This window comes from Setaria viridis, chromosome 6, assembly GCF_005286985.2.
Source record: "Setaria viridis chromosome 6, Setaria_viridis_v4.0, whole genome shotgun sequence".
NCBI classification, from domain to species: domain Eukaryota; kingdom Viridiplantae; phylum Streptophyta; class Magnoliopsida; order Poales; family Poaceae; genus Setaria; species Setaria viridis.
The window spans coordinates 31835457-31850226 of NC_048268.2; the positions used below are offsets into that span (position 1 = coordinate 31835457).

General features: G+C 42.7%; 1 protein-coding gene, 1 long non-coding RNA gene and 1 pseudogene across 2 annotated transcripts; all 3 read right to left on the bottom strand.

Moving 5' to 3' along the window:
* Positions 1-4010: 4010 nt before the first annotated feature.
* On the bottom strand, positions 4011-5503 carry LOC117861241 (uncharacterized). Its single transcript, XR_011898491.1, has 2 exons — positions 5125-5503; positions 4011-4319 (listed from the first exon to the last, which is right to left on the bottom strand). It is a non-coding gene; the product is annotated as an uncharacterized lncRNA (long non-coding RNA).
* A 1460-nt stretch (positions 5504-6963) lies between these two features.
* LOC117860366 (EG45-like domain containing protein) lies at positions 6964-8576 on the bottom strand (annotated as a pseudogene).
* A 767-nt stretch (positions 8577-9343) lies between these two features.
* LOC117860365 (protein FAR1-RELATED SEQUENCE 5-like) lies at positions 9344-14658 on the bottom strand. Its single transcript, XM_072294480.1, has one exon. It carries the CDS (start codon positions 13268-13270, stop codon positions 11651-11653), a length of 1620 nt encoding a protein of 539 aa, XP_072150581.1. The 5' UTR covers positions 13271-14658; the 3' UTR covers positions 9344-11650.
* Positions 14659-14770: the final 112 nt, after the last annotated feature.

A 14770-nucleotide genomic window follows, 5' to 3' on the forward strand; every position in this document is an offset into this window, starting at 1 on the left:
GTGCCGGACGTGTTGGGCGGCATAATTATACAGTCCGCGCTTCCAATTGCGACTACGCGTTCCTGTCTGCTCCAGGATCTTACCCGGGCCGGACTATGTGGTGGTGCGGAACTGCGGATGCATGGAGAGGCAGGCAGGAGCAGGACCGCAGGAAAGTGGCCGGGAGGGAGAGTGTACATGGACCGCCGAGGAGGGCCGGTGCCGGGCTGGATGCCATGCACCCGTTCGCCATCGCACGGACGACAGATGCGATCGATTTTGCCGATCGTTGCCGGGTTGACCAATGTCTCATAGGAGGGAGCCGTACATTTCCACGCACTACTCATATTTCGTTTTACATCAACATGATCTCCAAAATGCAACTTTAGCGGATGCATTTTGTTACCTAATATTTAGAACACAACAAGAGTGTAATTTTTTATAAAATCATATTTCAAACAAATCTGCTTCAATTTTTCAAGTATATTCAAACTCAACCCTTAAATAATAGTATTACAACAACAACAACAACATAGCCTTCCAGTCCCAAGTTGGGTAGGCTAGAGTTGAAACCCAACAAGAACCACAAATCAGGGTTCGAGCACATGAATAGCTATTTCCAAGCACTCCTATCAAGACTAAATCTTTGGATATATTCCATCCCTTAAAATCTTCTTTTATTACCTCTTCCCATGTTAATTTTGGTCTTCCTCTGCCTCTCTTCACATTACTATCACGCCTTAGAGTTCCACTACACACCGGTGCCTCCGGAGATTTTCGTTGGACATGTCCAAACCATCTCAGCCGGTGTTGGATAAGCTTTTCTTCAATTGGTGCTACCCCTAACCTATCACGTATATTCTCATTCTGGACTCGATCCCTTCTCGTATGACCACAAATCCAACACAATATATGCATTTCCGCAACAGTTATTTGCTGGACATGTCGTCTTTTTGTAGGCCAACATTCTGCACCATACAACATTGCAGGTCTAATCGTCGTCCTATAAAACTTGCCTTTTAGCTTCAATGGTACCCTCTTATCATATAAAATTCCTAATGCTTGGCGCCACTTCATCCACCCTGTTTTGATTCTATAACTAACATCCTCATCAATATTCCCATCTTGTTGTAGCATTGATTCTAAATATAGAAATGTATCCTTCTTGTGCACTACTTGACTTTCCAAATTGACATCTCCCTCCTCATGTGTAGTAGTGCCAAAATCACATCTCATATATTCAATTTTAATCTGCTGAGTCTAAAACCTTTTAATTCTAGGGTCTCCCATCACAACTCCAGTTTCCTATTTACTCCTACTCGACTTTCATCAACTAGCACTACATCATCCGCGAAGAGCGTACACCAAGGGATATCCCCTTGAATGTCCCTTGTTACCTCATCCACCACCAAGTCAAATAGATAAGGGCTCAAAGCAGACCCTTGATGCAGTCCTATTCTAATCGGAAAGTCATCTGTGTCGCCATCACTTATTGGGACTCTAGTTACAATATTGTTATAAATGTACTTAATAAGTCCAACGTACTTCGTTGAAACTTTATGTTTGTCCAAATCCCACCACATAACATTCCTTGGTATTTTGTCATGCGTCTTCTCCAAGTCAATGAAAACCATGTGTAGGTCCTTCTTGTTCTCCCTGTACTCTTCCATAACTTGTCTTATTAAGAAAATAGCTTCCATGGTTGACCTTCCAGGCATGAAACCAAATTGGTTCATAGAGATCCGTATTATCCTTCTCAAACGATGCTTGAGAACTCTCTCCCATAGCTTCATAGTATGGCTAATCAACTTAATTCCTCGGTAATTAGTACAACTTTTAATATCTCCCTTGTCCTTGTATATTGGTACCAATATACTTCTCCTCCACTCTTCTGGCGTCTTGTTCGACCGAAAAATATGGTTGAACAACTTGGTTAGCCATACTATGGTTATATCCCCGAGGCATCTCCACACCTTAATTGGGATACCATCCAGGCCCATCGGCTTACCACTTTTCATCCTTTTCAACACCTCTCCAACTTCAGATTCTTGGATCTTCCGCACAAAGTGCCCGTTGGTGTCATCAAAAGAGTCATCCAACTGCAAGGTTGTGTTCTTATTCTCACCATTGAACAATTTGTCAAAATGCTCTTGCCATCTATGTTTGATCTATCCTCCTTTACCAAGATTTTCTCCATTTCATCCTTAATGCACTTAACTTGGTTCAAGTCCCTCGTCTTTCTCTCATGAACCTTAGCCATCCTATATATGTCCTTCTCTCCTTCCTTCATGCCTAATCGTTGGTAAAGATCCTCATACGCCCTACCATTTGCCACACTTACAGCTCGCTTTGCGATCTTCTTTGCCTCCTTGTACTTCTCTATGTTGTCCACACTCCTACCATGGAACAAGCATCTATAGCATTCTTTCTTCTCCTTAATAGTCCTTTGGACTTCCTCATTCCACCACTAAGTATCTTTATCTATGCCTCTACCCCCTTGGTCACTCCAAGCACCTCCGAAGCCACCTTCCGAATGCAATTTGCCATCTTCTCCTACATGTTGTTTGCGTCCTCTCCTTCCTTCCAAGTGTCCTCTTTGATTACCCTTTCCTTGAAGACCTCTGATGTCTCCTCTTTCAATTTCCACCACTTTGTTCTTGCAATCTTGGCTTGTTTATCCTTGCGTGCACGCACCTAAAAATGAAATTCCACCACTACAAGCTTATGTTGAGAAACAACACATTCCCCTGGTATCACCTTGCAATCCAAGCATGCCCGTTTATCCTATCTTCTTGTAAGGATAAAGTCAATCGGGCTATAGTGTTGGCCACTACTAAAAGTCACTAAATGGGACCGTTTATTCCTAAAGAAAGTGTTCGCTATCATCAAGTCAAAAGCTACTGCAAAGTTCAAGACTTCCTCTCCCTCGTAATTCCTACTACCATATCCAAAACCTCCATGAACCACCTCAAAACCTGCACTTGTTGTACCTACATGCCCATTAAAATCTCCTCCTATGAAAAGCTTCTCGCTAGAAGGTACAGTTCTAACCAGGCTATCTAAATCTTCCCTAAAAAGCCTCTTAGCACTCTCATCGTGGCCTACTTGGGGGTATAAGTACTAATTACGTCTAGGACCATATCACCAACGGCAAGCCTAACTAGGATAATCCTATCCTCTTGCCTTCTCACGTCCACCACTCCATCCTTGAGACTCTTGTCAATCAAAACTCCCACTCCATTTCTATTTGCAACTGTCCTTGTGTACCAAAGCTTTAAACCGGTATTTTCCACCTCCTTCTCCTTCTGGCACTTCCATTTAGTCTCTTGAACGCATAAGATATTTACACGCCTCCTAGTCGCTACGTCAACTAACTCTCAGGTAAGAGACCCTACATTCCAACTACCTACACGAATTCTAGTTGGTTTGACTAGCTTCCTCCCACTTCGCACCCGTCGAGAGAGATGTGATGACCCTTGCTCATTTTTCACTACACCCGGGCGCCGATGTAGCGCACCACTATGGAAATGGCGACCCGATCCTTGCTCACTTGACACCATGCCTAGATCGCGACATGACGTGTCACCAAGGTGGAGAAGACCCGGCCCTTGCCCATTTAACACCGTACCCGGGTTCCGATATGGCGCGTCGCTAAGAGGGTTACGCCCCCAATGGATTTCTCTTGGGTTTCATCTCCATTAGAATGGTTTGGTTTAACGTTGGCTCACCAAGCCTATCACAACCCTCCTCCTCTACCAGGGATTGGGATTTGCTATGTTGAGATAACATAGGTAGAGTTCCTTAAAAAATAGTATTATGCCACCAAAATCTCCAAAGTCTGAAGTGATTGACTTCAGGCATCGCAAAAAGTCACCTATTCATGTGGAGGGAGTTTTTCTTTCTTTGTTTTTTTTTTGCACGGAACAAGAGTTTCATTTCTTCCCTCTTGTGTGCGAACACATCGAGTGACTCAAATTGCTCTGTACTCTGAAGGTTCGGCAGATTCATCCAGATCGGGCTCTCATCCAACGTAAGCCGCATCCCATTTTATTTCAAGCAACTTAATTGTAATAGACGGACATTTACAAGTATTGCAACGTGTACACCTACAATACTAGGACATCGAACATAGCTCGGGTATACCCAATCCTTGGCGTATAGGAGTACATACATGTATGCAATACACATGCAGGATGGTGATATTTGGTACATTATCTTCATCATCTCGTCTTGGAAGTAGATCTGGGAAAATACGTGCGGCACTGGTACGCTCGAAGTCAGCACCATATCAGCAGCCCGTGCAAGGCATCTGGCCTTTAGAGAGGGTGCAGCATATTCGACTGCACAGTACACAGGGTCCAAAATCTTAGCAACAATCAATATACTCCATTCGATTCCTAATTTTGTTGGTCAGTTTAGCTTTTGCTTTCGAAGTCAAACCTTAATTCTGACTAACATTAGAGAAAAATGTGTTTGTTTTCACGATACCAAATAAATACACTATCAATACATATTTTATGATGTGTTGAATATTTAATTAATTTGATAATGTAGATGTTGGAACTTTTTTTCTACAAACTCGATCAAAGTTAAACAAGTTTGACTTGGAGTAAAACTAAAATGAATAATAATTTGAAATGGAGGGATTATTTATCTTTTTTTATTACGAGTGCCGATTATTTACACCTCGTGCTTGTAATATTTTGTACAACTCATTAGGTCAAAATATTCAAATATACCATTAGGTTGTTGCTCACTTGTGAATCAGATTGTTCAAATGAACTAGTTGTGAAGGCTCAACAGGGTTGTACAAAATGAGTAAAACATTCTTCATCTTTCGGGTAGCGCGTAGAAAAGAAAATGACCACTTTTATGGCTAAGATGGTGAATAACCCTATACATTCACACTATGGTTTTGCTCGGTTTGGTAGGAGTCAAAGAAAATTGGGTTGAACTAGATTATAACTGTGCAATATTTTCCGTAGTTGTATGCTAAGTTGAAATGAATTTCCATATCTAAGCGCTATTATCAAACAATAACTGGCACTGTGACTGCCCCCAGCATATCAAGTGAGAAATGCCCACATGCTTTGGTCGCTAAAAGAATAACAAAAGGAGAACGTGATTTTCACAGCGTGCACATACGCGGAGACAAAGGGTGGCAGGTGGTCAGTGGTGACCATGGCCTTGCTGGCGTCGAGGTTGGCGGTCTTGCCGAGGTCCTGCTTGGAGAGGTGCATGGTGGTCTGGCTATGGCAGCCCTCGCCGTGGCAAGCGAGTTTACGAGGGCTTTTAGCGTCCAACGTGGCGCCAGATGCCGCCGTGGCAAGTGAGACCGCCGTCGTCCCTAGTAACAGAACTACAGCCATGGCCACGACCACGAGCATGGACCTTGATTTGGTCGTTGACATGGTTCTTCTGTTGCGGGAGCTAACTTGAACTAGGTGGCAAACTGGCAATGCATGGAGTTAGCACCAATATGCCCGTGGGCTACTTATAGGCGAAGATCGAGAGACCGCAGGGACGGGAAATTTGCCTTCCTCAACGAGCAACGCAAGCAATAATAACAAGTGTATCCTCAAGAAGAAATACAAGAGATTATGAAGTCGTCGTCCTTTTTTTTTTGCCCTAAAAAATGTCGTCGTCCTTTTTAGGTTTAGTCATCCGGACTGGCAAGTACTCCCACTATAAAAATCGGACAAATTTGTTCATATAGCCGATTTCAAATATGGTTTATTTTATAAAAAAAATCTCGTTTCCGTGTAACCCTCTGTACATATTCCTTTGATTAATATAATTTAATCTTTCAAAAATCATAAATAATTTATTTTAAATATAAAATAATGAAACTAAGTACCTTGTATCTTTTTTTTCTAAAATGTAATCTATTTGTTGGTGATCAATAGGGAGTTGTTTGGAAATTATTTATTACTGCATGATTACATATTGCTAGTAGTCGTGCCATTATTTATCTAAATTATCTTTTTGCACTATATCACACCCGTTATCAACCAAGAGGATCCAACAAAATACTAGTACATAGAAGATTTGGAAGATGACACCAAACTAACAAATGGCCTGCTCCACTACATATAGATCTTATTTAGGCATTGTATGGCTACCGCTTTACTTTATGTTGATTTCATGATTAGGTAATAGGTTTTCAACAAGGTAGAGGCTAAAACATCATGAAATTAACTATTCATGCAATCAACATAAAGTGGAGCACAAAACGATAATGTAAACAAATAGCAAGCTTGGCTATTAGTATTACAAGTAATAAACACTAAGAACATGAACAAATAAGATCCCAATATGGCACCAATAGATATGTTACATTTTTAGGAAAATAATTGGCACTAGCTTTATAATTTTTTATTTAAAATAAACTAGTTATGGTTTTTTTTATTAAACATATGTATATTATTTTCCAGAAAATAGAAACCCACTTTTGAAACTAGCTAAAGAACAAAATTTTCAAGGTTGAAAATCAGACTATCATAATAGTTGGAGGGTGTAAATTAGACTTTTTCATTTTATTTAATTCTTTTTGTATTTGCTTACTCACGGTTTAATTTTTTGTTCTCATCCATATCTTCTATGATAGCTTATTAAGTTATGTATCACGACATGATCATGGTTTGGGTCTAGCCTTAAAGTAATAGTGATAATCGAGCTGCGTAACCAAGAAGATAATTACTAGACAAACTTGTGGTAGACAATGTAAACTGAAGTCAATAACGGGGTGGCAACCGAAGTCTTGGAGTGATTAGTAATACATACGTCAGTGGCTTCAATTTGACAATGTCCTGATCCTAGTACAACCGACAGAATACACTTGTGCTTGGCAATGTTATTGGAGTCAATTTGGTTAACTGGTTACAGAAGTCTTTTGGAATAAAAATAATACAGTACGTAGTGGAAAAATGTGACATTGTCCTGCTAGTTTTACTATTTACTCTCTTTATTACTTTGGAAATATGATCGTTCATTGATCATTTATATATCCTGAAACTTAATCTAAGCGTTAAGGGATTATCAAGCAAAGACCAATAATATTTTCAGTCAAATGAAGCAAAATGGAAGACCAATAAGCATTCAGGAAGTGAAGTCAACAAGCAACTGGTGATGGAGTGGTCCGATGGATAAAAGGATAAAAGTCAGCAATCCACTAGCTAGTGTTAAGCAACTAATCCCGACATATAGAGTAGCACTGGCGGATGCAGCCCGTGAGCTTAACAGGAGCTTCCTCTTCTTCCTCTCCCTTCTCTTCTTCTTTCTTCTTCCTAAAAATTTATGGAGGGGTTAAGGGGGCTCCATTTTGTCCGAGCAGCGATAGTGAGGCTCGAGCCCTGCCCACCCCACTGCTAAGATCTGTCCGCCCCTATGAGTAGTATGTTTGCAAATTGTTCGTAGGAGTGCTGTACATGCAAATTTGCTTATAATGTAATTAAACAAAAGGTAGCAGTAGTTACAGCTGTGTGTTTTGGACTGTGACGATGCCCAAAACCAGCCTATATATTTTGTGACCCAGGAAGCAAGTAGAAAGAAAGCCAAACATAGTTCAAAATACATTATTACTAAGGTAACTGTAACATGATTCAGGCATCCATGCATGTTCGCATCCGCATATGCATGGTTTTATACATTATTATTGTTCTGAACTTCCCATCTCATCTTCGGAAGTAGAACTCAAAGACGCTCCAGCTGCGAGCCTGCGACACCCTACATACGGGCAACCCCTGCAAAAGCACAGGCATATTCCACACATCACACGCTAGCTCCATGTAGCTCATGCCACAGTCCACATATGCGTGCGATCGTGCGAACACGAGCAATAGCAGAAGAGAGAGCAACGAAACCGTGCACGTACGTGGGGTTGAAAGTGACCTTGACCTCGCCGGCGTCGAGGCTGGCGATCTTGGCGAAGGCCTGCTTGGAGAGGTCGATGGTGCTCTGGCACCCGTCGCTGCTCGCGCACTCGTCCACGATCTTGACGACGGCGTTGTTGCCGGAGCCGCCGTACGCGCGCCGCCCCGGTGCACTTCACCCGGTAGCACTGCCCGCACACGGCGCCGTTGTTCCAGAACGAGTCGCTCGCCGCCGCGACCATGTTGCCCATGTACATGTTCTCGTAGCACGCCGATGCTGCATGCATCAGAGAAGACATGAACCTATAGTAGCTACTGTGTACTGTCTCAAGAATAACAGAGATAAACCTCTTGCCGCAGCCTACAGGACAAAGTTAGTAAAACTTTAGTACTTGAGATTTTTTATCTGAATCTGTGTGTGTTTGTCATGAATAATCAGAGTTCTTTTTAGCGGATTTACGAGTGTATTTATCGTAGAACATGGCGACGCCAGATGCGGCTGTGGCAGTTGACGCAGTCCCTAGCACAACTACAGCCATCACCATGAGCATGGAGCTCATGTTGTTCACTGCCATGGTTACTCTGTAGGAAGAAGCTTCGACTAAGGAGAAGCGCGCGCGCACCAATGTGGCGTGATTTGGCGTGCAATTTATAGGCGAAATAGCGTAGAAAATTGTGGCTTGCCCAACGAGCAAGGCAAGCAGATGACGAATCCTCTTCTCGCATATTACCATTCAGAAAGGGCAAAGGGACTAGAAAGGAGAAGACGTACTATCCTTGCAAAGTGAAGTCAATGCCTCACTCCTTCGAAGAATTACCACGGTGGCAACAATATCCCCCAAAGCTTTTATTTTCCATTGCTATGTATGGATGCCGTAGTTTTTTTTTAAAAAAAACATGGAATTAAGAAACTGCCAGAGTTGCGAAAAAACTATGGTCCAAACAAAGGAGAGCAAGAATGGCCAGAGTTGTGAAAAAACTATGGTCCAAACAAAGGAGAGCAAGAACGGGGTTTCTAAGGCTTTAAAAAAAGAGTTTTGCTATTTATCTGTCGACAGATTTTTGGAAGAAAATCTGTCAAATTTTTTATGTTGCAAAAGTCATCATTTGATGTTGCAAATATTATACTTCGATGTTTCAAAATATTTCATGATACTAGGGGAGAAAATATGGCAGATTCTCCTGATATTGCAGATGCTATTTAATATGTTTCAAGCATTGTTCTCGCATGTTGCATATAGTACTTCATGTTTCAGCCATATGCAACACAAGAAGATAACATATGCAACATCATAAAATTCGACATAAATTAGGAGAATCTGCCATATTTTCTCCCCTAATATCATGAATATTTTGAAATATCGAAGTATAATGTTTGCAACATCAAATGATGACTTTTGCAACATAAAAAAGTTTGACAAATTTTCTTTCAAAAACCTGTCGACAAATAAATAGCAAAACTCAATAGATATTCCCTTAAAAAAACATGCAGCTCTAGCAATACCATGGTTTGTGAAAAGTACATGATTTGTTGCATCCAAACACCTCATAACTTTCCAAGTACTTTAATTTGCAAAACCGTAGTATGTTTTATACTGAGATTAGGATACCGAAGAATTGTCAGTAGCAAATACCTGTCGGCGTTGGTCTGACCTTGCAACGAAGCAAAATGAAGAAGCCGCACATCAAAACAGCTACTAGTCAACTAACGAAGAGAGTTTTAGTTCTATCACATTTAATGTGTACGACTACGAGGAGCATTTTTTCTTCTTTTTCATTACAACGATATATTTTGATAGTTGTATTTCACTCTCTTACAACAAAAAGTTTCAACAATTGTAACTACCTATTTAACAATTGTAACCATCTATTTGACCGCTTGCTGGGGGATATTTTGCAAACATGGCAGTTCATGTCTGGATGGCCACCGTGGACGGACCATGCGCAATGACTCATTTGCCCACTCCATGCCACCTACCTCTCCCTATGACAGCCGGCCCCACTTGTCATCCCAATCTCCCTCCTTCCCTCAACGTCGCTAGAAGATCCCGATCCCGGCGACGCCGTCTTATGCGTCGGCAAGCGGAAAAAAATTGCATGGGAACAGCCCCCATAACCATCGCTGTGCGGCCCCATCTCGATTTGCGCCGCGTGTGCTGTCCAGCGATCCTGGAACGGAAGCGCGCATGGGAACGGCCTGGCTCCGCCTCGACTCTCAGCTCGGCTGCCAGCTGCGTGCTCGCTCGTTCCGCAGGCGGCTCGCTCCGCAGATGGAAGCTCAGATCTTGCTCGGCTCGCTCCGCCACGCCTTATCCATTCGTCCGCCGCCGGAAACCGTCCTCGGAAAAAAAATCGTCGCTGCCTCCGTCTCCCTCCTCCGCCGCTGCCATCTTCCGTCATCTACCGCTGGCCGCCCCTACCGCCGTCCTCCGTCGTTTGCCGCCGGTCGCCCCCGCCACCCTGGAGCCTGGCGGCCGCCCCCGCCGCCCTCCGTCGTCCAACTCTCTGCACCAAGGTGGAAAAGAATGTGTGGCCTGCGGTCGCCGCTCCCGCTGGCAAGGTAAAGCCTGTGATTTACAAGACGTTCCCTTCATATGAAGCAGCTGATGCGCACAGGTTGATGGAAACTAGCACCCACATTGGCAAGATACTGTGAGATTAACTGGCTTATTTGTGTCCTCTATTTTGACAGAAATCATATCTTCCAGATGCCGGTTCGAGCAGTACTGGTTCCGCAGGGTTATGATGCTATTATCTGTGATTGTGATTTCTGAATGTGCATGTTAACTTCCTCCAAGCTTTTAATGCTACATGGGGCTAATTGTGATTTCTGAATGCAGGGGGGTAAATTCCTTTTGGTTGTACTCCATACGCTGTTCAATTATCTCATTGTCTATTTTGCTACTGAATAGAGCACACTAATGCTATTAGTAGTTTTAGGGTGCTGTAACAGCATAACTGCATAAGTGTGCAACTGTCTGCTTTGGGTTCTCCTTTTTCAGTTAGCTAAGTGATTTTGATACGTGCAATTGTCTGGTTTGGATTCTCTACTTTCACATAAATCATCATCTACCAATACTGTTCTAAAAGTATCTTTTACTGCACTATATGATGCTACATTTCTATATGAAAAATAAATGCAGTCGAAGCCAAAAGTCTTACAATAAATTTATCTAGACCAGCACCTTCATAACTATTTTCCGCTACATTATTTGACTCTTCTCCTACAGTCAAACACATATAGTTAATAATACAAGTATAGAATAAAACAAGAATGCTAGAATTGGTACAATCAATACCTTTATTTTTAGCAGTTTTCTTCTTCTTGCCTGTATTCTTTTCAAGGGAGATGGGCCCTCGTTTACTCTTTACACCTTTTACCACCTCAGGAACTCTAAACGATATTGTACCTTTAAATGTATCTGTTGCGAAGTCAGCTGAAACAAGAGGAGCCTCATTCGATTATTTTTCCATCTTGCTTAGATAATTATCTGCATCCAAATCCAACTTATCCATGGCTTCCTCCAAAAGATCAAGAAGTTCTTTTGACTTTGAACACTTCAATGCAATAGATGTTGCCTTCCGTGAGATACGTGCGGCATGGGTTTTTAAACTTTCCTCCTCAGATCCTTGTTTCTGAATATAAAATCCTCTCTTTGCATATTTTGTCCATCTGTGCTAGATATATTGCGAAAGCAAAATGAAAATATCATTGACATTGAAGACTTTGAAGGCATGCTTGCACAATATACCTATCAGATATGAATGCCATGTTTCATCAATTTGTATTAGATGTTGTATTATTGCAATTTCAAATTTGAATATATATACGTACCTATGGATTCGTACTTCCTGCAAGCACATGTAATGGTACTGTCTGCTTTGTTGAATATGACAATTACTCCATAATCAGAATGCATATGTGTAACCGTATATGTCAGAATTGACCTTTTGTCTTGCAACAACTTACAAGAGAATGAAAATTGTTTGTTAAATTCTTCCTCAAACTCTTTATACATCCTCCTTGTATATGACTCAGCTGCGGTCTTCAACAGAGGAATATGAGTAACTGGGCTCTTTCGACGTAAATTAAAATCTTCATCCAACTCATTATTACGAAGACTATTGGAAACCTTCTCACATTCTTCAAGAAGTTCCGAAAGATCCAGTTTTCTACGAAATCTTTTCTTGAATACATTATTCATACCTTCGCTCCTTTGGGTCGAGTTCATATCAGCTGTAAATGAGTCACGATACACAGCAGCCCATTTTGCCCTCAAATCATATAGGTTTGCCATCCATTTGTTGTCCTCAAGGTTATAGTCACGCAACAATTCATCCCACTTCTTTTTGAAGTAAAACTCCGATCTGTCTTCATAGACACATCTCTTAAAATCAGGTAGAAACTTGTCAGGATGCTTTTGAATTACATGGCCGAGATGTTTAGCAGCATTAAGGTAAATATGCCACAAACAAAGGCGATGACTTGTGTTTGGAAATACATAAGCAATTGCTCCTGCCATGGCTGCGTCTTGATCAGTGAAGATTGTGCTAGGATGTTTGCCTGACATTGCTGTTAGAAAGGTTTCAAATAGCCAAACAAATGATGGTATAGTCTCGTCAAACAACAATGCAGCCCCAAAAATGATAGTCTGCTTGTGATGGTTGGTTCCGAGGAATGGAGCAAAAGGCATTTCAAATTTATTGGTCTGAAACGTTGTGTCAAATGACACAGCATCACCAAAGCATGCATAATCCATGATAGATTGGCCATCTGCCCAAAAGAAATTAGCTATCCGACCATCTTTCTTGTCTATTTGCATGGCATAAAAAAAAGTTGGATCCTCTATCTGCTTACGCTTCAAGTATTCCAGTAGTGTTTCTGCGTCATTGGATTCTAAGTACTTCTTGCGCTCACGGCCAATCTCATTGTTGCAATCCATCCATGAGAATGGCACTTTGTCGGCTCCTCCATAAAACTCCTTCATAAACTCAAAAACCTGGGTTGGCTTCATCCCGGATTGCCTCATCTGCCCAATTAGCTTCCTGTCCACTTCTTGAACACTTCGTTGGGACCTCAACTTGTCCCTTTTATTTGGACTAGTAAGGTAATGGTTATGATCAAGTATAACCTTTTGCACCATCCAAACCCCCTCTTTACTGACACTAAACTGAACACGAGCATCGCAATCCGTCCTTGTAGTGTGCCTTGATGACTCAGTTTCTCGATGACCTTCGTTACTGCAAACCAAATACTTTTGACGTAGAGTCCCATCACCTTGTCGCTTTGTATGGCTCTTTCTAATACTAAATCCAATCTTACCAGCATAGGTGTTGTACATCTCATAAGCTTTATCCTCTGATTCGAAAGCCATTCCAACTTTAGGAACGATCATAGGTTGCACAACTTCATCAGCCATCTCTTGTACATTAAGTCAGAATTAATGTGACTTACCTTTACGATACGAACTAAATTATGCTCTCAGTTAAATAAATTATTTGTAATTTAGTTACCTTATCTTGTGCTTCATCTGCTATTTCTTCAGGTATCATGCAACAAACTCTGATGTTATTGCCAGAGTAGTTCTGTGCAATCTAGTATATATATGGTCACAAATCAGTGGAGCTAGAGGTCATGTAACACGATCAAACACACACGTGAAAACTCATGATGACCAAAGAATATGAAAAAAAATATGTACCTGCGTTGGCTGCATTCCGTTGTGTGCTAGGGCAGGCACAGATGACACCATAAGCGACGAGTCGAGAACGTTGTCCTTCTCCTGGCTTCCTACCGCCATTGCAGCTGCGATATGTGAGGAGGCTTCTCCTGTCGTGGAATGCAGACTGCTATCCTCCTGGCCTCCTTCTCCCATGATGGCTGCTACGGCTGGAATGCTCGTCGAAGATTTTTATGGCGGCTGTCCTCCTATGCCACGATCATGATCACACAAGGACGTCTTCTCCTGATCGAGGCTACGGCATCGGAAAACGGTGACAGCGTCGGCGGCACACAATGGATGCGGTGGCAGACAACGAACGGATCCTCACGCGGAGGTCTTGACGAGAGGCGGCGCGGTTCTCATCTAGCGGAGGTTTTAACGCGAGCGGACGACGGTTTCTGCTAGATGCGCTGGTTTCTATTTCCCATCTAGTTTTGACGATGAGCCGAGCGAGCGAGCTAGCGACGGATCGATCGAGCGAGCCAGCGGCCCAGGCGTTCCCACGCGACAGAGCCAAGCGCGCGCTTCCGTTCGTGTGCTGGACACCCACGCGGTAGAAATCAGGAGGGCGGCCGCACGGGTGCGTTTCTACGTTGGGAGCCGAGTTCCAGTGTTGACCTCTCCTGGGACTGGGAGCCGAGCCGCACGTTGGTTTTTTTGTGGGAGACGAGCTGAGTCTTTCCCAGGCGGAGGTACGTACGCTTGAGCAGTCGTTGGATGGATCGAGTCGCCACGCGGCACGAATCTGGAGTAGGTCCGCAGGGTGAGTGCTTTGGGGACTGTCCGTACCTAATTTTTTTCCCGGCAAGCAGGTTGCAAGTGTTGGAGTTCTCGAGGCTCCTTTCTTCCTACTGCCCGGTGCCACTGGTTTGTCGGCTCGGTCCTCGTCCCGTCCGCCTGCTCTCCAAAATCGGCCGCTCCCTCCCCAGTTCCCAAAATCCGACCGGCCGGCTGACCACGAGAGAGACGAGACCCTTTGTCCCATTCCTCTCTCTTTGGGGTGTTTGGGAGATAAGGGTTAAACTTTAACCCTGTCACGTCGGATGTTCGGATACTAATTAGGACGATTTAATATGAGCTAATTACAAAACTAATAGCAGAACCCCTAGGCTAAATCGCAAGACGAATCTATTAAGCCTAATTAATCCATCATAGCACCACATTGTCAAATCATGGACTAATTAGGTTTAATAGATT

Coding starts and splice junctions, on each gene's coding strand:
- LOC117860365 (XM_072294480.1), bottom strand. CDS start 13,270: ATGGCTGATGAAGTTGTGCAACCTATGATCGTTCCTAAAGTTGGAATG.